Source organism: Mesoplodon mirus (genome assembly GCF_964341445.2).
Source record: "Mesoplodon mirus genome assembly, chromosome: 16".
Taxonomy (NCBI): domain Eukaryota; kingdom Metazoa; phylum Chordata; class Mammalia; order Artiodactyla; family Ziphiidae; genus Mesoplodon; species Mesoplodon mirus.
In genome coordinates, this window is record NC_138992.1 from 18,843,898 (window position 1) to 18,869,229 (window position 25,332).

Consider the following 25,332-nt stretch of genomic DNA (forward strand, 5'->3'; position numbering starts at 1 on the left):
AAACAAAAAAATGGGAAGATCATTTGCCTAGTGGCCCACTAGGCATTTATTATTTTTATTTCAAATGACTATTTCAAAGCAAGGGTAAAATAAAGAGTTTGGGAAAGTTGGGAACATCTGCCATGGTTGACTGACAGAACAGTTCAGGCAGGAAGCTCGAGAGCACAGTGGCCCCTACTTGTCAGATCACAGCAAGGAAAGATGCTTGTCTGGCTTCTTTATACAGGCATATCTCATTTTATTTGCTTCACTGTGCTTCGCAGATACTGTCTTCCATTTTTCTTTACAGACTAAATGTTTGTAGGAACCCTGCATGGAACAAGTCAATGGGCACCACTTCTCCAGCAGCAATGGCTCACTTGTGTCTCTTCACATTTTGGTGATTCTTGCAATAGTTCAGACTTTTTCATTATTATTATATTTGTTATGTGATCTGTGATCAGATCTTTTTTTTTTTTTTTTTTTTTTTTTGCGGTACGCGGGCCTCTCACTGCTGTGTCCTCTCCCGTTGCGGAGCACAGGCTCCGGACACGCAGGCTCAGCGGCCATGGCTCACAGGCCCAGCCGCTGTGCGGCATGTGGGATCTTCCCGGACTGGGGCACGAACCCATGTCCCCTGCATCGGCAGGCGGACTCTCAACCACTGTGCCACCAGGGAAGCCCTGATCAGTGATCTTTGATGTGACTATTGCAAAAAGATTGAGACTTGCTGATGGCTCAGACAACAGTTAGCATTTTTTAGCAATAATGTATTTTTAAATTAAGTTATGTACACTGATTTTTAGACACAATGCTATTGCACACTTAACAGACTACAGGATAGTGTAAACATCATTTTTATATGCACTGGGAAACTAAAACATTTGCGTGACTTGCTTTATTGTGGTATTTGATTTATTGCAGTGGTCTGGAACCAAACCCGTAATATCTCTGAGGTGAGCTTGTAAGAGATGTCTTTGTTCTGAGAGTGTCTTTTAGTCTTTGGTTGGCCGTGTTTGCCTTGGGAAGCCGTGCTGTGAGATGTTACAGGATGTTCATCCAGTGCTCACTGGACCTTAAACCCCTTATTACTATTACCTCTGATATTTATAGCCCTAATATCCACCCCCAGTGGCTCCAAATTGACTAAAAATATAGCCAGGCTGCTGGAGAATAACCTTCTTAAATAGCACAAGACAGGCAATTGTCCTCAGAAACACCTCAATCTATAATTTAATCCTTAGGCAAAAACTAGAAAAAAAATCAGTTTTTACCAGTATTCCTCACCCTCCAAAGCATATTTTTTGTATGGAGTCACTATGAATAAAATCTGTATGTTGACCCTGTTAAATATATTAGAATAGCCTTGATCTTTTGAGGAGATTAGGAGATAAAGGTTGTTCCCTTAGAGTGATGGAATTGGAAGACTTGAAAAGACTGGAAAATTTTGCGATATTGTGTATAAACCATTCAAGGGCTAAGTCAATATGTAGTAATTAAAAACATGGCCAAGACTCCTGGAGATTTTGCTTTGCAAAAGTGAAGTGGCATGAGCATGTATGGCCATTATCAGCAGGGTTTTGCAATTTCCTAGCGTGCCTGGGATGCATGGAAACAGGAGCAAAGAAAGTAGCATTATTTTTCTAGGGTTGGCTTAGCCATCCTCTAGGATCTAGAAAATTCTTGAGAACTCTAGCCTTGGAGGTGGAGGGAGAAGCCTCCACAACCCTGCTGCCATTTTACAGAGAATAAAGCTGCAGGACAGTTGCCTCATCCCTTTTCTCCTCTGTCTCAATCCTCCACACTCTGGTTACGTTTCCCTTCCTCTCTCTTCACAATCTTCTTCCTTTGTTAATTCATTGAACCAACATTAGTTGAATGTCTCTGTGTGCCAGGCACTGTGCCAGACTCTGGGGATAAATGAGAAGAGGCATAGACTTGGTTTCTAATCTCGTGGAGTTTACAGTCTAGTGGCAGAGGCACACATGCCAGAAGTTGTTACCGAGTCTAAGCTCATACTGCTCACCACACGACAGGCCGATAATTGAGAGACGAGTGGCTGGGGCAAGGGAGAATGACTTTATTCAGAAAGCCAGCAAACTAAGAAGATGGTGAGCTCGTGCCCCAAAGAACCATCTTGCCTGAGTTAGAATTCAGGTTCCTTTTATACTAAAAGGGGAGGGAGTAAAGTCAAACACTTCCTGGTTCCCATCAGCCTCCGGAGGGGATGTGTTCATTTCTTCCTCCCTGCAGTCCTTCACAGGTGGGCCTGGTCAGGATGTTTCCTGTGAGCTAAAAAAAGGTATTTTAGCTTAATGCTTATTACCTGGGAAGCAGGGTTCCCAGAGATGGGCCTTTATGTATAATTTAAGCTTATAGGCAACATCCCTTTAGTGATTAACTTGTAATAGAATACGAAGGTTCTTCCCTATTACAGTTAGAGTAAGTATTGCAAGGTGTAAAGATTGGGGAGAAAGAGAATAATGACGTGTGTGTGTGTGTGTGTGTGTGTGTGTGTGTGTGAGGGGTGTGGATGGGGTCAGGAAGGCCTCTCTCTGAGCTGAGAACTGAAGGCTCAGTGAGAGCAGAAAAGTCTGATGAGTTGTTTCCAGACGCAACCAGCTAGTGAGCAGTAGCCCTGAAGTTTGAACCTAGGTTTGCCTGACTTTGAGAATTCTCCACACTTCACTAAATCTTAACCCAGAAGGAATTATACTTGCTCCCAAAATGTTTACATTTAGCTGTGTTGTCCTCCCATGAAGCAACTTGAACAACAGTAAGGAGAGAAATCATTCATCCTTCACCCAATCTGATCATTTACCATGGGTTAGCCACAATGTGTATGCAAGTGCAAAGCACAGCTGTGACCAACGCCAAGGAATGTTGAGGAAAGCATTGTTAGCCCGGACTTGGGGTGATGCGGCCAGAGTCCGCATGCTCTTCAAATGCATCACAATGCCCTCTTTGCTCCAAAGGATCCTGGCCCTCATTAAAATGCAAGGCATGTGCATCCCACTTGTTTATTCCTTTCATTCCTAGACAAACCCAAGTCTAATAAAGAGGCAAACAAGTGTGTCCAGGTCATAAGTCCACTTGGGAAGATGGGTATTTTGGGGAGCTTAGGCTAATGCTAGCAGGTTGCCATTGCATTGTGAACTCTGAATGCAGTTGGCACTCTGGTGTTCAAGGGTAATATTGCCTGCAGTGATAATTACACACTGCAACTCACTGCCAAGGGAGGTTGAGGAGGTCTGAATGTTAGAATTGGCAGCCATATTTCTTGGGTATTTAGAGTTCTGTCTGTTTGGAGAATGCGGCTGGTCCAGATGGAGAAAGTTCAACACTTTCTATGCCAGACGTTGTGGAACTTTCAGGAGATGATGGAGAGGCAATCCCTGTCCTCAAGGATCTTTCAGTTTAGTAGGACGAATTTCTGACAAAACAAACTCAACCCAGGAGGCAAGGTGTGGTGAAAAAATCAGGAACTTGAATCATTCAGTCTGGGTTTTCTCCACCATTACCATGTAGTCTTGAGGAAATTATTTAATCTTTCTGAGTCTTGGTTTCTTCACTCATAAAATGGGATTTTATAACTACTTCATGCCATTGTATAATTACCTTAATAGATGGTGACTATTAATCACTGTTGCTGTATTTAGTACTGTTAGTATCAGAATATGGCAAACTCTGTTCTAACACTGAGTGACTTTGGGCAAACTGTTCAAATCTTCGACTGTAAAATAGGATAATTCTAATGGCCTTATGTGTGTAGGTCAAGAGCTAACTTCCTTCTCTCATCACTCTTACCATCCTTTTTTATTCTTTATTCATAGCCCTTATCACTCATTGACATATTTGTATATTTTATGTCTTTTTCCATTCAAAAAAATGTAAGCTCCAGCAAGAATCTGGGTTCTTCTGTTAATTGCTGGTGTTGTTTGTGCCTAAATACAAAGCCTGGAACATAATATGCTCTCAATAAAATATTTACTGTGTAAATGGATGAGCAAGTGAATGAATGCTAACTCCTAGGTTAAATATTTAGCAAGTTGTAGGCTCCCAGCACACAGGACCTGTCCTTGTGCTTAGTGCCATTACTAGGGGTAGAATATGGTGTGTGCCAGGCCAGGACCCAATACAGAAAGATTGCTCCCAGCTCTGTCAGGTGGTGATCTTTGTTCTTAGCACTGGCATCTTATCAACTGTGTTGTCGCTGGGAGAAACAACCAGGTCATTGTCAATAGTAAGGTCACATGAGATTAATTGTAAAAATAAGAGTTTCAGAATTTTTATCAGTTCTCAAGAAGAAGGGGAAACAGCTGAAGAAAGGGAGGAAAGTCTGGGAAAAGGAGAAAATAGCATCTTTAGCAAAATGTTTTGTCACATGGGACCATAGGCTATAAGTCTCTGACTGAGACTTACCCAGCTCCAAACCTAGAAGGCATGCAAAAGCAGCTGCTTTGGTCCGATGACACAAAAGTAGTACACTGGTAAATGGCCCCAACCTGTAGTTGGTGCCAAAGTGAGAAACTGTCCTTGACAAATTCTGTTCTGTTTCTGAACTGTTAAAGGCACTAGGAAAAGAAACTCTCAACTGCCTTCAAGTGTGAGATTAGAGAAATTTCTTTCTAAAATAATAAAACAAAGTATAACATAGTGGACTATAGCAAGAAATACTTAGAAGCTGGATTCTGGTTAGGCAGACCCGAGTTTGAATGAACTTGTGTGAACTTGGGCAAATTACTCAAACTTCTGTGAGCCCCTGTCAAAAAGAGAAACCAATATGTACTTTGCAACACTAAGAGAATTCAGTGAGTTCATTCCTATACAATGTCTGGCAATTCTAGGGGCTCAATAGATGGTAGCTGATATTATTAACAATGAATGCTACGTGGATTATTTTGCTTAATTCTGCAGTAACCCTATGAGAAGGTAAGGGGATTCTTCCCATTTTACATATAAGGAGATGGAGGTCTAAGGAGGTTTTCTAACTTAGTCAAAGCCACACAGCTAGTGAGCATCTGAGGCATGACTCTAACCAAGCCTGAGAGCCCAGGATTTTCATAATTAGCAAGTTGTATAATATCTCTCATAAGAGCAACAGAAGCTTAGCAGGACAACGGAAGGTCCAGGACTTCTGCATTCTCTTGCATAATACTCTAGTGGCAAGCTGGGGTTATCGGATTTCAACTTTTCAGTGGCTCTCTGTTTACAAAGGATTGTAAGAGACCTACCTATAAGGCTGCTAGAGGAGATATAAGGTCAGCTTGTCTTATGCCTGTCTTCTAGATCCATCCAGAAGTAGATTGCTTCATCTCTTAAGTCCATCAAATGATTTTGTGAAAGGTGTTCCTCCTTTTCTTAGCCCACTCCTGACAATGTTCCCTTTAATTAGCATAAATTACATTGCGCATGCCATAGATATTATATATCTATCTATACCTATCTATATCTATATGTATATTTCCTTCAGGAAATGAAATAGTAAGAACAAGGTGTGTATAGGATCCTTACCTTTCCTTTGGATTTATTCAGGAAAAATAAAACCAAGTTCTGGTTATTTAATTTAATTGAGTAGCTCTTTGCTAGTCATTATATATATAGAGAGAACTCAGCTCCCTAAGAGAGTTGTAAGAAGAGAGAAAAATAATAGATGCCTAGAGTTGGAAAGGACCATAAATGTATAGCCAATCTTCCTTTGAATTTAGTTACTTTATAAGACCAACCTTTTCTTGAATAGTAACCATGAGTTCATTTTTTATAAGAGAACTCTGGCAGCATGGCTGGCTAGAAAGTTCATTTTATTATGAGATGAAACATGCTTCTCTGTACCTTCTAGTTTTGCTCAAGGAAGTGCAATGCCCTTCAAATATCCGAGAAAGACAACCACACCCACCTTCTCCCATCATCCATGCAAGGCACCCAGGAGGCATGGTCACAGGTTCCTCAGCCATGGACCATGAGGGGAGCCCATTAGATATCCATTCTCTAAATATTAGTCAGAGTGAGCCTTTCAAAACAGAAATCGGATCGTGTCACTGCCTGACTCAGATCTCTTCAGTAGCTTCTCAGCACACCCAAAATGAAACATAGAGGCTCACTGTGAACTGGGTGGTCCTACATAAACCAGCACCTGATCCAGTCTTTGATGTCCTCTGAAATTGCTCCCCCATCTTTCACTCCACTCCAGCCACACGGGCCTTCCTGAGCACACTGAGCTCTCCCTACCTCAGAGCCTTCCCACATGCTATTTCTCCCAAGAGACACCTGGTTCTTCCCTCACTCCATCCAGATTTTTGTTCAGAGGCCATCTCTCCAGAGAGACCTTTGTTACCACCCAGTTGAAAATAACTCCTCCCATTACTCTCTGTTCTCCGCTCTGCTTTGTTTTCCTTATCATTTATTAATTACCTGACATTATTATATTTCTCGCCCACTAGAATGTGAGATCCATGAGACAGAAGTTTCGTTTTGTTCACTTTGCATTTCCAGTGCTAGATACATACAAAGTGCTCAATAAAAGTCTGTTGAATAGGGCTTCCCTGGTGGCACAGTGGTTAAGAGCCCGCCTGCTGATGCAGGGGACACAGGTTCGTGCCCCAGTCCGGGAGGATCCCACGTGCCGTGGAGTGGCTGGGCTCGTGAGCCATGGACGCTGAGCCTGTGCGTCCGGAGCCTGTGCTCCGCAGCGGGGGAGGCCACAACAGTGAGAGGCCCACGTACTGCAAAAAAAAAAAAAAAAAAAAAAAAGTTTGTTGAATAAATAAACAAATAGATGAATGAATTAATAAATGGATTGGGTAATAGGGACTGCTCATCATCTTGGTCATGCCTCTCTCAGTGCTGTCTGGTTCTGTAGTGACCTAAAACACGTGGTCACTTAAATGAGACACCCAGAAGTGAAAACAGTCCAGACGGAGTCCATGCAGTGCCAGGCTCAGCTGAACTTTTCTCTCCTGGATCTGAGCGGTAATTGTCTGTTAGAGGAGCCTAAGGTAAAATGAGGTCATTTAGAGTTGTGGTCAAGCATAGGCTCCTATAGAACTTGCAGGTGACAAAAATTCCCAGCTTTCTTTTACAAGGATTGTTTTCAGTTCTAGTCTCTCCTAGTGTGAAGTTTTATAACTGAATTTTGTATTCTATTTCAAGAATCTTACCCCAGACAGTTTGATCTGGCTCTCTCTCTATTTTTTCTATAATCTTTTGACTTCAACCTGTCAAGATATTTTTGAATTTCGATTCAGTCCATGGTACGTAGTACATGGCAGCTAGCTGTTGCTGGAATATTGTGTTCAAGAACATACCCTGTATCCATGATTCAGGAATCAAGAAGCTACCATCTCTGTCACCCCCGCAGATGTCTCCTAGGGCATAGGAAGCTGGAGAATGGACACTGAAATAATGTTTCAGAAAACATTCCACTTCCACAATCTTATTTGCACAGAGCAACAGCTGAAAGGGGCTGGAAGAGAGATCCTGTCTTAATTCTGCTGTCCAAATCTCATGTACATAAAGACAATCTCAGCAGCATAACTGAGAGTTATGCTGAGTCTATAAACTGTATCTATAACTCATCCTACAAAAAGCCTGCAAGACAGGAGGGCTCCCTGGAAGTGGGGTGGAGTAGAGACTGAAGGAGCCAGTTCTCAGTCTCTTCCACACATAACCCTTGGATACCTCTACGATGGAACTCACCAGAGTATGTTTAACAAAGAGTTGACTTCCATTTCTTCCGATTAAAACATGCTTTTTACCTCAATATCCCTGATACTACGTGGTACTTGGCACAGAGTAAGCTTTCACTAAGCATTAGTTTATATTATAGGGCATGCTTACTAAATCTGTGTTGAATCAACACTATATGAATTTGTAAAACTCTCACACTCCAAAATTTAGAGCCATTGTGTGACAATGACCTGCATTCTCTCTGATCCCTTAGGAACTTTGAAATGACACGGTTATGATGCCCATGGCTCTGATCACTTCCTCATTACCAACTGATCCTTTTTTGGGGGTCAGTCTAGAATAGAAGTTAATCTGTGGCTTCTGATATGTTCTGAAATAGGAAACATAATCAAGTATCAAGACTTATCAGACATTTATCAGATTCTCTGCTTTTAATAGAATCATGTTTCTTCTAGAAAATAGTTGAAATTCCCATTCCTTTTAGAGCTTGCTAGTTTTGTAATTTTCATTGGGAAATCGTGGAGAAAAGGGGACTCCCCCACTTAATATGTACTTGAACTTGGGCAAGTTGCCCAATTTGAGCTTGTTGACAGTGTTAATACTCTGAAGGGCTTTATGAGGCTAAATAAGGCAATGTATAAAAATATCTCTAGGGGCTTCCCTGGTGGCGCAGTGGTTGAGAGTCTGCCTGCCGATGCAGGGGACGCGGGCTTGTGCCCCGGTCCGGGAAGATCCCACATGCCGCGGAGTGGCTGGGCCTGTGAGCCATGGCCTCTGAGCCTGTGCCTCTGGAGCCTGTGCTCTGCAACCGGGGAGGCCACAACAGTGAGAGGCCCGCATACTGCAAAAAAAAAAAAAAGAAAAAAAAATCTCTAGTTATGTTGCTGGGCAAAAGGCAGGCACTTACTAAATACTAGCACTTAGGGGGGGTCTGATCCATGCCAGGTATGGTACCACTCATGCATACTTGCTTTTCCCTTTTCCTTCACCCAGTCCTGAGCTGTCCTGATATCCCAACCAGAGCTACTTTAGCTCTGTGACCTTGCCTAGGAGCAGCATTTCAGTTTTATTGACTGCAAAGTGGGAAGGCTGAGCAAGCCTTAATTATTCTAACTCATAACCCACTTCTTTTTTTTTTTATTAAAGAAATGTTCTTTAAATGTTAAGACATTTTTTTAAAATGAGGTATAATCAACGTATCATAGTATAGTCATTTCAGGTGTATAACAATGATTTGATATTTGTATATATTGAGAACTAATCACCATAGTAACTCTAGTTAAGATCCATCACCATACACAGTCACAAAAAATTTTTTTTCACAATGAAAACTTTTAAGATCTACTCTCTTAGCAACTTTCAAATCTGCAATGCAGTATTATTAACTACAGTCACCATGCTATACATTACATCCCCACGACTTATTTATTTTATAACAGGAAGCTTGTACCTTTGAACCCCCCTTCACCCATTTTGCCCTCCCCAACCCCCTGCCTCTGGAAACCATCAGTCTGTTCTCTGTATCTTTGAGGTCTTTTTTTTTTTTTAGGTTCTTCCTATAAGTGAGAACATACAGTATATGTCTTTCTCTGTCCGACTTTATTTCACTTAGCATAATGCCCTCAAGGACCATCCATGTTGCTCCAAGGCATTGTTCTTATATCCCCACAACTGTTCCACAGACTCTGGTTACAGTTTGTTGCCATTAAATTCAAGCCCAATGCCCTAGGTTTTCTTCTTAGGCTACTTTATTTGAAAGTAAAATGAAGCAGGAAACTGATGAAGCAGAATGGCAGAGACCCTGAAGTGCTCTAAAGGAGTCCCAGGAAATCCTCCTATTTTTAGGGAAGTAGAAGGTTTCATCACACATCGGGGCTAGTTAAAATAGGTCCACACCACAACTCAAAACGCTTCAGTTTTCCTGTTAATTATCAGGTTTGGAGGGTAACTGAGGTGACTCTGGAGACAGCTTTGAAGGCACTGACCCAAGCAGCAGATCAGGATTAATATTCCTTTTCTGTGGGTCCAGATGCTTTGGAATTTGCTTCACTGTGAGAATAATCTCACTAGCTCTCTTTTATTTTAGCAGCATTTTTTGAGATACAATTTATAAACCATAAAATCCATCCTTTTAAACTGAACATTTTGGTGGTTTTTAATACACTCACAGAGATGTGCAAACACCACCATAATGTAATTTTAGAACATTTTCAACACTCCAAAACAAAACTTCATATCCAAAAGCAGTCACTTCCACATCACCTGACAACCACTAATCTACTTGCTTTCTCTATGGATTTGCCTATTCTAGGTAGTTCATATAACTGTCTGGCTTTTTTCACTTAGCATGATGTTTCCAAGGTTCATCCATGTTTTAGCATGTATCAGGGCTTCATTCTTTCTCATAGCTGAATAACATTTAATTGTATAGATATACCAAATTTTGTTTGTCCACTCATCAGTTGAGAATTCTGCTATGAACATTTGTGTACAAGGTTATGTGTGGACTATGTTTTCAATTCTCCTGGGTATATACCTAGGAGTGGAATTACTGGGTCATATGGTAACACTATGTTTAACATAGTGTTTAACACTTTGAGGACCTGCCAAATTGTTTTCCAAAGCTGCTGCACCACTTTATAATCCTATCAATAATATGTGAGGGTTCCAATTTTTCCACATCCTTCCTAATACTTATTATTTTCTGTCTTTTTAATTTCAGCCATCCTGGTGGGTGTGAAGTAGTATATATTTCATTGTAGTTTTGATTTGCATTTCCCAAATGACTAATGATATTGAGCATCTTTTCATGTCCTTATTGTCCATTTATATATCTTCTTTCTAGAAATGTCTATTCTAATCCTCTGAACATTTAAAAAATTGGGCTATGTGTCTTTTTATTGCTGAGTTGTAAGAATTATTTACATATTCTGGATACTAGACCCTTGTCGGATATATAATTTGCAAATTTTCCCCCGTTCTGTGGACCATCTTTTCACTTTCTTGCCATCTTGACAATAATGTTTTTCAATCCATGAACATGATTGTCTTCCCATTTATTTAGGTCTTCTATAATATATTTCAATTATGCTGTCTGGTTTTCAGAATACAAGTCTCACACTTCCTTTGTTAAATTGATTACTAAGTATTTTAGACTTCTTGATACTATTGTAAATGCAGCTGCTTTCTCAATTTCATTTTAGATTGCCCATTGCTAGTGTACAAAAATACAACTGATTTTTAATATTTAGCTTGTATCATGCCATCTTCCTGAATTCATTTATTAGTTCTAATATTTTTTAAACAGATTCATTAGGATTTTCTATGTACAAGTTTATGTCATTTGTGACTAGAGATAGTTTTCTTTGTTCCTTTCCAAGTTAAATGCCTTTTGTTTGTTTTTCTTGCCTAATTGCTTTGGCTAGAAGTGCAGTGTTGAATAGAACTAGTGAGAGAAGACATCCTTGTCTTACTCCTGATCTTAGGGGGAAAGAATTCAGTCTTTCACTGTTAAGTATGATGTTAGCTGTGAGTTTTTCGAAGAAATCTTTTATTAGGCAGAAGAAGTTTCTTTCTATTCCTACTTTGCTGAATGTCACTAATTGTTGTTTGATTTCAAGGGGAATCACAGAAATGGCAGTTTTGCTTCCTCCCTGAGAGGGTACCATTGTACTCTAAGCATGTGATGATGCCATTCCATTAGCAAGTATAAACTTCCTTTTAGGTTTGAGTTCAACAACTTTCTTGAGTTGAAGCTCAAATTCTCGGGACTTTCCAATTCAAATAGAAGGTCTTTATTATTGTAGTTAAAACCTGTGCCTTCAACGCTGTCTCCAGAGTCACTGCACCCTTTTCCAAATAAGTGCTGCCCATTTTCTCTTATGGTTAGAGAGAATGTGAAAAAAAAAGTTGTTCATAACATGTCTAACTTAAACCTACATGTAATCTCTCCATAAGTAAAGGGAATTCTCCTAGAACCTTTGTCACTACTAAGCACCTATTATGTGCCCAGCCTTTTGCTACCTACTGAGAATGAAATGGAGCAGGGCACTATGGTCCGTTCCCCCCATATCCTCAGCCTGCCTTTTGTCTGTGGAAAGATTTTAGCCAAAGAATAAGTTTAATCAGAGAGGTGAGAAAATGCAGAAACAAAGGAAAACAGTCAAAGGAGACCAAATAATAATAGTTTAGTCATTAAGCATAGTCAAGGACCTTTAGTTCCTTCTCAAGGGCTATAGAAAATATTCTGAGCCATATCCTGTGAGCTGTCTTATAGATACTGAAACCCCCACCAGGTGAAAGAAGTTAACTACAGGATGACCATTATGACATGACTATAGCAATGACATGAGCTGCCACAATTCTGAGGATTTGCCTCAAAGAAATGGAGACAAACTGACCCTGGAACTGAAGATTAACTATACCTAAAACCATCAAGACGAGGCTGGTCAGACCACCAGTGACCAATTTCAAGATGACTGTCAGAGCTGACTGTGCTGTTTCTGCATGTAGCCCCTTCCCTCTGTCTATAAAATCTCTTGCCCATGATTGTCGGGGAGTGGGGAGGAGTCAGCCTTTGAACCGGCATCTGACCTCCCCCCACCCCCCGTGTGCTGGCATCCAAAATAAAGCAAACTTTCCTTTCCACCAGCCTTGCCTCTTTATTGGCTTTTGAGCAGAGAGCAGCCGGACCCCACTTTTGGTTACATGAACATGATAGTAGATGATGCAGTCTTTATCCTCCTGTATTTAATAATGGCTAATATTTGTATGTTTCCTATGTTCAAGTACTGACCTACCTGCTTAACATGTATTATATCATTTGGTCTTCATATCAACCCTGTGTGATGAGAACTATTATTATTTTTATTAAAAGAAATCTGAGTTTTAGAGAAGTTAAGCAAGGTCTCATGCTTAAAAGTGGTAGACCTAGGTTGGTTGGACTCCAGAATCCAGACTCTGAGCCTCTATACCATGTTGTTTCTTTCCCCTGCTCTCTGGGGATTTATATGCTTATTGCTGAGAGAGAAAATACCTAAATAAAACAGGCAACACTAAAGAACAAGAGATAAATGTTTTGGGTAGAATCTATAGGTTCTTGAGGATAACACGGTGGGTATTGCAGTTGTGAGGAGGGTTCTTGTTAAGATGCTGAGCCTTGGGGAAAGGAATGGATTGACTAAGATTTGTATGAGCCCAGTGGAAAGAGGAGCAGGGCTGAGAAGCAGCATAAGGAGAAGTGTGGAAATTAGCTTGGACTTCTGGGGGGAAGAGTCTGACTAGAGTGAGAGTTTCTGTCATTTATCAATGAAAGATCTGGTTTGGGGGTAATTTGGGTCATATTTTGGTGTGTGTGTAGGTATATGAATACTACAACAAAGGGTAGGGTTTAGAAAAGTATTTAAGTAGTGGAATTAACTTACTTATTGATTGTTTTTGTTTGTTTTTACAAATTGTACTGCTTGAATTTCCACATTTCTGAGAAAGTGCCAGAGAGAGAAGGGAGGTGGCTGCTTAGATGGGATCCTGGCTTCCCACTCCCACTAGAGCAGCTCCAAATTTAGATGTTGGTATTCATTTTGAGATTTTATTTGAAAATAAGGTTTTAATGCTTAAAAAAGTGTTTCAAACCACTGAGTTAGCCCAATAATCCTGCTTTACAGATGAATAAATATGGGCTTAAAGGGACACAGCTAGTTAGTAAGAGAGCAAGTATTCAAGTTCAATTCAAGTTCCAATTTAAACTTCTTGATGCCAAGTGCTTCATTAGACAAACATTTATTGTCTGTTTGTTATATCCCAGGAAATATTCAAAGCTCTGTGGAGTGCAAGGATGACTGGTCCCTGCATTTGAAGGACCACAAGGGATAGAGATGCCTAAAAAGAGATTATAGACAGTATGGGAGGCCCATTGCTCTGCACGGGAAGGGCAAAATCAGGGGGTGCTTCACAGAGGAGTAACACCTGACCGGAATCTTCACGAATATGTTGGAGTTTGCCAGGGGGAGTAGGTGGAGAAGAGCATTCTAGGCTAAAACAACAAAGTATATTAAAGAACGAAGATGTAGGAAAGCACAGCTTAATCAGGGAATAGCAAATAGTTCTCAAATTAAGAAAACTTACCCTTTATTTAGCATTCTCCTGTGTCAGGCATTGTGCTAGGCAATTTACATGGATTATTTCATGTAGTGTTCTTAAGAATCCTATGAGCTGGATACAGATGAGAAAACTGAGTCTTAAGGTGGAGAAGTAATTCACCTAAGGGTCATGTAAGGTCTCACAGTTAAACAGTGCTAGAGCTGGGATTCGAATCTGGTGAGTTTAATTTTGGATTTAGAGTCCTGTGCACCTTGCTAAGCAGTTTGGATTTGATCCTCTAGGTCAGTGGTTCTCAAATTTGCAGCAGAATCACCAGATGGGCTTGTTAAAACATAGATTCTGGGCTCTACCCCTGAGTTTCTTAGGTAAGACCCAAGGATTTGCATTTCTAACAAGTTTCCAGGTGATTCTGACCCTCCTAGGGATCACACTTTGAGAACTGCTGTGATAGGAAGCTACTGGAAGGTTTTCAGTTTGGGGGGGAAAATCATCAGATTTGCCTGTATTTTATGCAGGGCTCTCTGGGTAAGGAATGGAAATGAATTACAAGTTGGATAAGAGAGACCTCAGTGAAATGGTGTTTGGAGGGGGAAGAGAATGCACACAGGAAGAATAGTTGTGAGATGAACTTCTAATGTGTGTCCAGAAGAATGAAGATGAAGAGATAACTCTAAAAGTAATCACACAGAAAGATAATTTCGGTATTAATGGCATTCAGCAGGCTCTGATAAAGGATAGTAATAATTGTAATTAATAATGAGAGTCTGCAGACATGGTTTCTCATTAGAAACAAGAGATGAAAGGATTGTAGAACAAAAAGTGGTTTTAAGGTTTCCATGAAAAGAAGTTGGAGAGCAGGGTGGCTGTTGAGGTAGCTGTGTTTTGAACATGTCGAGTTGAGGCCCTTGTGTGGCCTCATAGAGAGACATCACGCTATAGTGGGAAGAGGACCAAACTGGCTTAGGAGGCATGGTTTCTAGAAACTCAGTCACTCATTCTACCATTTTGAGATGTCACCTACCTCCATCTCTTTATCTACAAGTGGAGTTGGCAACAGGTTCTCAGCCTGCTTATGTGAGACTGGAGGGTAAAGGCTGAGCGTTTTCAACCTTGTATTGATACTTTTAGTAAAGCAATTTTCTCTAGTCACATACCCACCGATTTGTGCTCAGATGTTACACAGTCCACATGGCAAAGTAGACTCAAACGTCTTTCATTCACCTGGACTTTTACATGCACGTTTCAGGGTAGCCAAAAAAAAAAAAAAAAAAAAAAAAAACTTAAATTGAGTTTGAGTTTGAAAATGTTTTATTATAAGCTATGGTTAGGAACAAAGCTGAGTTATTTCCTGGGGGGTAATTCTTCTTAACCTTAATTATGAATAAATGTATTTTCAAGTTTTCAAGTCTACTATAACTTTACTTTAAATCCACTGCCTTAGAAGATTTTTAAGACTACTGACACGTTTTAAAGCTATTAACGAGATTCCTTATGTTAACTATTTAATTCTAGAGTGTTAGCAAATGGATACATGTCTCTAAGTCTTTCTTATAATCCCATTAAAATTTAAGAAGTGACTTTACTGGTCATCAAGATCATTGCATATTCATTAACTCAGGAGTCATCACATTTAACGCCTGCCTGTCCCTCAACCTCCATACCCAATGCATTAACAAGTCCTTTTCCTATAACTCTCCCAGTTTTCTGCCTCTCCACCAACACCATAATTTTCTTGGTGCAAAATATCACTCAGTGTCTTTTGTCTGGATTACTGCTGTCATTTCCAAACTAATCTACTGTATCCATTTGACTTCCTCCAATTCATAACCACACTGTACAGAGATTAATGCCTCATATCTAATTAAGCTTCCACCGACTTAAACCCTTTAAAGGCTTTCCAAAGCTTTTAGGATAAAGACTATACCACCCTACAAGACTGATGAGGCCCCACATGGACTGACCTCTACTAACCTCTCCAGTCTTATTTCACTCCAGGCTCCCTTTTATCTCCCTGAACTAGTCAAACGGGCTGTCTTTTCTTCTGGTGGATGCCTGGTGTCTCCAGCCTACAACCTTTGCGGATCCTGTTCGCTCCTCCTAGAATCCTTTTCTCCTCTCTTATCTAGTTACCCCCCTCTATCCCTCAAATCACGATTCATCTGACACTTTTCAGAGTCTTCCGTGACCTTCTTGACCACATCAAACCTGAATTACACATTCTCATAACATAATTGACTTCTTTACGTCTATGCTTGCCGCAGCTGCAATTTTACATTTATTTCTGTGTCTATTTGATTGATATGCAGCCAGGGGACTATGTTTGGTTTGGCTCCTCGTATAGAACTAGTGCCCAGAAGAGTGCTTGGTACACAGTAGGAGCTAATGAACATTTGTGCAATGAATGCATATTCTCAGAGAGTGTTCCAGTGCAGGGGCTCATGCTCAGATTCCACTGGGAGTAAATGTAATGCATAGAAGTTTATGATATAAGTTGATGTCATTGAAAGAGGTGACAGTGTTGATTTCAGCTTTCAATTGTGTAATAAGTAATAACACAAGTACTGTTTTCATTTGAATAGGCGTATGCTATTTCTCCACTGGAGAAACCCCCCGGGACCATAGATTACCAGTAAAACTTTGCCTCTGTGGTTTAAACTCTTAAGTGGTGTCTACTTTATACATACAGGCAGTCCTGGGTTGTGGGAGTGATTGAGCCTGCTTGTTTTTCTATTAGCTGTCATGATTTTTTGCTCCATTTAGATTGGCAAATCCCCTTTGCAGAGACTGTTGTCCGGTTTTTATTCTGAATTTTCTAATAGTCCTCAACTACAGCAGAATTGAAAAACAAGACTTAAAGAGTTTTAAAATAGGATAGGAAGAATACACATGGGTGCAGTTTTCTTACTTTCCTGGTGTATGTGCTGTAGTGGCTGCTAAGTGGTACCCCTGAAAATCAAGTGGTCAGTGACTGTCTAACACCATAGTCTTAGAAGTATCCTGGGACTAGAATTAAGTCAAGTCAAGCCACCATGATTGCAGTTAATTTTGCACAATGAGAAGCTGGACATTGATAAAGTTTGAATCCGTTCATGAATGCTTCATAATTACTGCAGGAGGCAAGAACAACCCTCAATTACAGATCTTTCAAATCTCACTGTTAACCTCAAGCCCTCTTACCTTAATCAGGGCTTGGGAACAAGGATTCACAGAAGTATTTCATGAAAAGATGGACTGTGCATTTGTATAAATGCAACTACTGTATTGCAATTAAGCAATACACACACTGCTGCTTCGTACCACCAGCAAAGTAAATAAAATACTATTCTGCTGCTTACAGTTTGGAGATGATCCCCATGGAGGAATAGCCACGGTTCGTCATTGAGATTGAAACTTTAATGTCCAATTAGTAGTGACTGCTATTAACGGTATATTAAAATTACATTATGAATTAGATCAAGCAAGTCAACATTCAGGGCAGAAATTAATTGATTCAGAGTAATTTATTCTAATGCTCTGCTGTTCTTACGTTATTTGTATCAGAATGTGGTCCTTACATTGCTTTCATCAGAATAGCCTATTGTGTCAGTTCTTGCCTGGCTCCTAAACCCCCTTTCTTCTCCCCACCTCCTGGAGCTAATGAATCAGAATCTTGGGGTTTAGACCATAAGCATCAGCATTTTAAACAAGTTCCCAGGGTCATTCTTATGCCCAATAAAACTTGAGAACCACAGAATGATTTTTAGGGCCTGAGACTTGTCAGATTTGTTTGGGTTCTCTTCTGCCAGGGGGCAGTGTTCTCTGAAATATGGCTGGATTAATAAACCAAGCTGAAAGTTAATTTTAGTCTTTCTCATACACTTTCTTGTTTACTGACCCCAACCATGGTTGACCTTATACCCAAAATCTTAAATACCAGAGCAGGTGAACTTTCTTGATTCGGTTTTGTTATAGAAGGTTTTAGACATATTTCAGTCATTTTAGTTGAGTTTCTGGACGTGCGGTATGCGTTATCAGGCTTTTTCGTTTTCTCAATTTTAGATAATGAGGGGTAATGTTATTTTGTGTTTGATTTGATGCCCAAGATAGGGACTTTGGTCATCCTACTGACAGTTAATTTATAATGATGTCTTTTAGTAAAATCCTGTGTAACTGTGTTAGGTGTGGTGTGTGTGTGCATGTGTGTGTGTGTGTGTGTGTGTGTGTGTGAGTGTGTGAATGTATTCCATGCACACAATGACCTGGTAGAAGACAAAGTTCTTTGGCAGATGGTTAACAGAAATAATGGCTGAGTTCAATCCTCTTAGATAATTGGTAACAAGTGCTGTACAGAAGCCAATTCTGGATCAACCTGGCTATTACACTTCAGACTTTTCCCCCCTGCACAGCTACTCTGCATGTCAAAAAAAATTAATGGATAATGTTTGGCTTCTGAGTCTCATTTTTTTTCAAGGGGAGCCTTCACTGTCCTCATGCTGGATTCCTACCGTCAAATGTCAGACAGATTCTAAATCTGCTGGACTCCGGTGAGGGCTGGGGAAGTTGGCAAGGGCAGGGGAGCACCTTTGGAACACTGTGGCATACAGTGCAGTCACAGGATTGCCTTGATATTTTCCTTTTAGCTTTAGAGTTGTCCTCTGTAAAAGCAAGCCTGCATCTTGGAATTGAACATAAAGAGTAAAAAAAATCTTACGCGGGGTTAACGTCTTTCATAAGCCTTGCTAAATGCAGGATCCCAAATCATTTCAGTATGGCACACAGACTAAAGCAAGAGACGTCTATAGAAAAATTCATAAGCCTGCCATCTCTGCAAGACTGTGAAATGAAAAGGACGTTAGAAAGGCAGCTAAAAGTTTGGCACTGTGTTTTTTTCTTTTGCTCAATTAGCTGTTACTAAATTCTAGAATATCTAATGAAACCCAGGACTAATGTGCAATCCACCATAAACAAGTTCTGGCTTTTGTGCTATCAGGTTTTATTTGAGCTGAGCCACTGCTTCCTCAGTAATTTGTTGCATGGTAAGCGCCGTATTTGTTTACATACACACATATGCTGTGTGTAAGAACCATGGTCACCGGGTCCGGCCAGAGAAAATCCAAAGATAAGCTTTCCTCCCTCATTTGAATCCTAAAAGTGTACAGTATTTAAAGACCTCTCAGCTTTTGAGGCCTTGATTTCTTTTAGAAGTCTCCTGATTGCCAACTAGGTTAGTAAAGAGACTTTAATGCTCACGATAGCATCAAAGGGCACAGTGTTTGGTGGCTAGATGATAATTTATCAGGGAGAAACCTAGGGAAGCAATTCTTTACAGCCAAATTCTTGCTGCCATTGAGATTTCCTTCCTCAATTCAATCATTAATAAAGCTTTCCCATCCCACCCCTGCTGCTCCCACACCCCTCCAAAAACACAAAAACAAAAGCAAAAACCCCCAAAAACCCAAAACCCAAGCTGACAGTTTTTTCGGGAGGAAGAGGCAGAGAGATGTGAAGTTATATTGTCCCTCCTCACCGGGCAGAACTCTGTGTTGCTTAGTTGGCATTCCCAGTATTTTGATAAAAGTTACTTCTCTAAACTCTAACAACAACATGGGGAAACATAATGCTATCTCTTGTGTTTAGTTACAATCGTGGGAGATTTCATCGTGAGAAATATTTGAGGAGTCGGGAGTAGCTGAGAATGTGGCAAAAGGGACAGGGTCCTTTAAACTGCCAGAAAAATAAATAAATAGGCAAGACAGAGAAAGTTATTAGGTTTATAAATTATAAAACTTTCCTTTAAAAAAAATGAAGTCGTGAGGTTGACTGCATTGAATAACTACATTGTAAACCTTAAAAGCTTAGAGTGGGTAGAAACCCTTTTATGGCTCTGTTTCATTTTTATCGGATAAAATGCATTTGGTTTCTTTTTTTAAAACCATGTTTTTAGGAGGAAAGAAAAATGAACATGCAGTGTTATTGGCTACAGCGACATAAGAAACCCTTATGTTACCAGAGGAAACCACATGAAAGTATCTGTGTGTCAGGGGAGGGACAGATAGGGGGTGGAGAGAAGGAGAGGGATATTTCAAGCTTCTTATGCTCAGAGCTGCGATTTGTGAACAAACTGTGATGAAATCAAGCTGTGGACAAATCAGAGGAGCCTGTCAACCTCCCAGGTGGGATTACTTGTAGTTAATAGACTGGACTCAGAGCCCCAAAAAGCAGTGCATTCAGTGTAGGCAAACAGAACACACTGCAAAAGGCTTTCCAAGAACCCTCTGCCATGGCCAGGAGAAACTCCTGCCAGCTGTATCAGGTAGGAGAATGACAGAATGCCAGGGGAAAGCCTTGGTTTTCAGAGCTGCTTCCTGATTTTGAATTTTCTTTTTGTTTCTAAAATGAAGACAGCACTGTATGGTGCCTTTGGGAAGTTGTAAGATTGGGTGGTGATGTTGAAGTCATTTGCATTGCCTTCCTGGAATTTGATTTAGACTTGTCTGGCTGCATTGACAATTTGAGCTCTTTATTCCCTTAGGTAATATCCCTGTTCACTTTTGCTGTTGGGGTCAATATCTGCTTAGGATTCACAGCAAATCGAATTAAGAGGGCAGAAGGATGGGATGAAGGCCCTCCTACAGGTAAGTGTAGCAACTATTCCCATTTTCAATCTTTTCAAAATTTTATACATTGGGTAATCAATGTCAGCTCATTAAGAAATTCATCTCTAAACTAATCTTGCAGTGTAACTACTTTAGTCCTAGATGTCTCTGGAATAAAAGCAGCTCTGTGTATAATTCAGATAGGATAATGTGGTTTAATGAGAGAACATTTATGATCTCTTCATGCTAGATAACTGGCTATTTAAATCTCTGTCCTCTGAAATTTCTAAATGTTAAGATAATATTAAAGCTCTTGTGAATTGACAAGGCTGAAACAGAAGTGGTGAGAACAGGTGCTGGCTTGATATTAAAGATACATGAATTTGATTTATTGTCACGTGGTATGAGATGTAGTATTTGCTTCCAGAAAGTTCTGACCTAGAGAAAAATAGGAATGGAAGTAAAAAAGGCAGGGAACTCTCTTTGTGAAACTTCAGGGCTCTGAGATTAAGATTTACCTAGAACAGGAAAAATATAAAAGAGAGGAGGTGCTTAGAAGAGCTTACAAGATTGAGTTGCACTCATTGATTTTTCTTTTGGACTGAGGAGGGGTCAGTTTTAATAGTGTGCCTTGACTTAACTAATAGAACTGAAGTGAAAGAGTTTCCTTTTACAATACACTGTGCCATAAGCAGTGTGGGAATTCTTATGAAGGAGCTCCTTGTGCAGATGGAGGGGCTTAACTGACCAGGTCTTAAGTAATGAGTTGGTTAATTTCCTGGAAATTGGAGCTGCTGATGGTTTTATAAATAAAAATTACATATTAAGTAATGGGTACTCTATGGGGCAATCTTTTCTTGACTTTTCCTGACATCTCAGCAGGTTTGTCTGCCTTCCTGTGCATTTTGTATTTCTCTGCGCTGTATTTCTTGACCTGACTCATAAGAGACTCTCACCTGTCTCTGTTTAGCCAGCATGAGCACGTATTAGCCAAGTTACGATCCACACATTGATGGAATACTGAGTCTTCCTTACATCAAGCAAGTAACTTTTGAGTAAGGGTGAAAAAATTATATTAGAAATAGTTTAGTGAGTCCAAGTGGGGTGTGCTTGGGGTGAAAAGTGAGAAAATAGATCACAAAAATTGCACCCCCAGGGAGCCAAATGAACAGAATGAATTGTCTTCTGTTGGGGAAGGGGAGGAAAGTAGATCACTAGGCTGGAGAATCCTGTTTTTATTGGTAGCAAATGCTCTCTTCAAAGACTTCTTTTTCTTCTTCCAGACAAGTATAACTCCCATTCACACTGACTGTAACTGTTCAGACTGGAAGGGGGGAATTGGATCCTTAGTTTGGTCACGTGGGCAAGCTAACATCCTGAGAGCCCACTGCTGGTTCTTTCCAATGGACCCTAAAGGAACTTTTTTCCTGTTTTGTATTAATATATTACTTTGGCTAAAATTGATATTAAAAGCGATTTCCCTGATGAACGTTGTAAAATCAAGTCACCCATTATTTTCAAAGTTGACTTCTTTGGAAAATGGTCATGAAAGTCCTGGACTGGCACCCTGGATCTGTATCACTTGCTGGGCCACCTTGGGGAAGTCACTTATGAATTCTGCTTCCTTAGTTGTATGACAAGGAACAGGCCTAGATGATTTTTAATTTTCATTCTGGATTTGAAAACAAAAAGCCCATGATTCTGTCTACTCTGTTTCATTGCCTTTTGAATGTGTGTGCTCTCTTCAGGAGAACTTGAAAAATATAGACCAGATTTACTAATCCTTGAGTATATTTTGTGTATAATAAATTATTTCCATACATTATTAAGAACAACTATAAGAACTAATGAATCAGTGCTACTTCTGGAAAAGTAATATAATCTAAATTATCATCTATAAATCTAAGTGATCTTAAACATACTACAAAATATTCGCTTCTTGAATTATTTAATTAAATCATTGATTATTTTCAGCCTTTATGGTATCTTCTAAAATAATTTATTAGTGAAAATTCTATGGCTAAGAAGTATTAGTCTTGGGACACAACGCCATTTAAGTCTGAGTTTTGGGATTTTGGTATACCTGACACTTTTTATTTTAAATTGTCTGTTGATATAGCTTACTGGCTGTCTAGACACTGTGGATGATTCCTCCTGAATAAAGACCAAGATGTACTTTGGAAACTGGGTGAGAGCATGGTGCAGAGAATTTAAGCATTTTCATCTTTTTAAATGTTATATGTGCCTGAAATGACACATGTAGTTGGTTATTCTGTCAGCAAAGCCTACACATCAGAAAACACTGGGTGAACGATTACTTATGCATTAGAACAAGGTACTAGGAGGAAAGGCTGCTACGTTTATTTTCAACAACGCTTTCACATTCCAGAGAAATCCTGGGAAGCTAGATGCTTCGAGATCTTTCCACCAAATAGAAGGAACATAAAGGGTATTGACATACGGCCAGCTTCAGACTGACGGGAGCAAGACCTCTCATTCACAAGCATTCAGTTTCTTGTTTAGCAAATGTAGGTCCTCAGAGTCCTCAACTGTAGCTGAGAATGTTCTATATTCATGCACACCCTTGCTGCTGTACTACAGACTGAGGTGTTAAGTTTCAAGGCTGTGGCAGTGCAAACTGTTATAATTAATTAACTAGCACACTTGTTAGCTGGATTTTTTGTTAGGATATTGTGATCTATTGGAAATCATGGTAGAATAGGATTTCCTCTACAAGATCATAGAAGATCTATAGATTTATTAGAAGATATGAAATGAGCAGAGCTAATTTTAATTCTGTTGGGTAAATGTAATGGGCCATCAGGTAAATGAGATGGCTGGAGTAACTTTTCAAAGAGAATGTAAAGAATATGTGCAATTCAGTTTGACATCCTTGTCCCATACATCTGATGTAGCCAGCTTGATTTACCTTTAAAATTGCAAGCGAATTTATGTGTATACAAGTGTGTGTGCACTCATGTAATGTGCATATGTGTATGTTTGTGGTGTGATGGTGGAGTCTATTTCACTGAAGTTGGTGATACGTACTCTTCCAGTCTCCAGGTGGAAATGGGATATCCTCTGAGAGAAGCAAGTTAATACTTGAAAGACAAAGGGAAATTTATAAGCTTGTGAATAACTGGCTAATACAGACTGGAAAGCTCAGTCCTCATTTTACAATGAAAAGTCACTTAAATGATAGGGTGGCAGCATGTAGGAACTGCAAAGCTGACAGATATATCAGTCATTACTCTGCAAGGAAAATTAAGGGGACTATCACGTCATGGGATTTTATGTTAAATCTAGTGTAGAAATCAGAGTGAGTTTAAGTCAATGGAATGAAATAATTTGAATTAGAATTTAAGAAGGGCATGGATTTTTCAGTTCATTGTTAATTAATTGGTGCTTTGGTGCAGTGGTTTTTCATTTATCTTAAAAACGATACAGAATCTTCTATCTTGTTGCATTAACCAGAAATCTCCACCTTCAATAGAGTTCAAATAGAATATATCTTCCAAGATTATGTCTTAAAAAGAACATCTAAAATTCAGAGCTTATGTACATAATTTGAAAAATCCTTTGTTAATGCAAATGTCAGATGATCTGAAATTGCAGCTAGGCCTTTGCTAACTCAAGTTAGGCCTAGAGCTCTGCTCTTCCAACCAGGAAAATGGGGGTAATGTTGCCTCTTTATCCAAAAAGATTTTTTAAAACAAAATGCCATGCTAAGACTGATGAGAATATAAAGTGTTAAGTATATGATGATACACTTAATTTACCTCCAATTTTGTTTGAAGGTCAGTGTCTAAATTTTTACCCTATCAAGTTGACAATACCTGCTATATAAAATGATGTTTCATTGTTTGGTAGCAGATTTGTAAGTCGTTCAGGCTTACACTACTGACTGCTCTCATAAATGCTATTTGAGTGGTTTATAAGTGAAATTAAAGTCTTAAATTTCATTCAGATCATCTAGAAATGTGTTTTCTTGTAGTTTATGAGGTCTTTCTACATGAGGACGTTGTATTTAAAAACACATTGAAAGTACAGGTGTTTGAAAACTTCCCAGGTGGACCTATTTATTAAAAAAATTGTCTATGAAATCTGGTTCGGAAGCTGTGAAGAGGAGAGAATAGTGATGCCTAAGTAATAGGTATTTATAGAACATGATGTATTTAGGAAGCAGAGATACAGACATGCAGGCCTATATGTAAGTGCTACTTTCTAAGGGATGAGGTCAAAATGTATGGACACCAAGGAGGGCAAGGGGGGGGTGGTGGGATGAACTGGGAGATTGGGATTGACCTATATACACTACTACATATAAAATAGATAACTAATGAGAACCTACTGTATGGCACAGGGAACTCTACTCACTGCTCTGTGGTGACTTAAATGGGAAGGAAATACAAAAAGGAGGGGATATATGTATAATATAGCCGGTTCACTTTGCTGTATGGCAGAAACTAGCACAACATTGTAAAGCAACTATACTCCAATAAAAATTTTAAAAAAGAAAAGAAAATCAAACAACAGAAAGAAAAAATGACTTCAGTACAAGAAGGTATGACCAGAAAGAGCAAATCATATACTCCAGAAGAGGCATCAGACAGTATTAAATCCTCGAGTTGGGTGGTATCTTGACTGTCATTCACGTTATCTGCCTCCTTTCCTTGCATTTTATACTTCAGACAGGGTAGGAAGACACAGGAGAACCAGATCTGTTTCAATGCTCTTGAAAAGGAGGCGACATAACCACAGTCTGTTTCATTTTAAACCTTTACTCTCACTGTCAGGAAATACTAGGACTGGGAACCATGGAGAATGGGAGGAACAGAGAGGGTGTCAGATCACAAACTCTGAATGCAGGACCAGACAAAACTTAGAAGAATCATCCAGCTTTATGCCGAGCTAAATGTTTTCAAACTTAAATATAGCCTTCTTCACTGGCCATCATCCAAATCTGAAAATTTCCATTTGCAGAGAGAGTTGG

General features: G+C 39.7%; 1 protein-coding gene across 1 annotated transcript in view; it reads left to right on the forward strand.

The window, feature by feature from the left end:
• The window catches only part of ENPP2 (ectonucleotide pyrophosphatase/phosphodiesterase 2), a gene marked incomplete at its 5' end in the record, with an annotated part of 105,388 nt that overhangs the window by 11,834 nt on the left and 68,222 nt on the right, over positions 1–25,332 (forward strand). Inside the window, 1 exon segment of the mRNA XM_082601212.1 lies at positions 20,276–20,378. Within this exon segment, the coding sequence (XP_082457338.1) occupies positions 20,276–20,378 (103 nt within the window).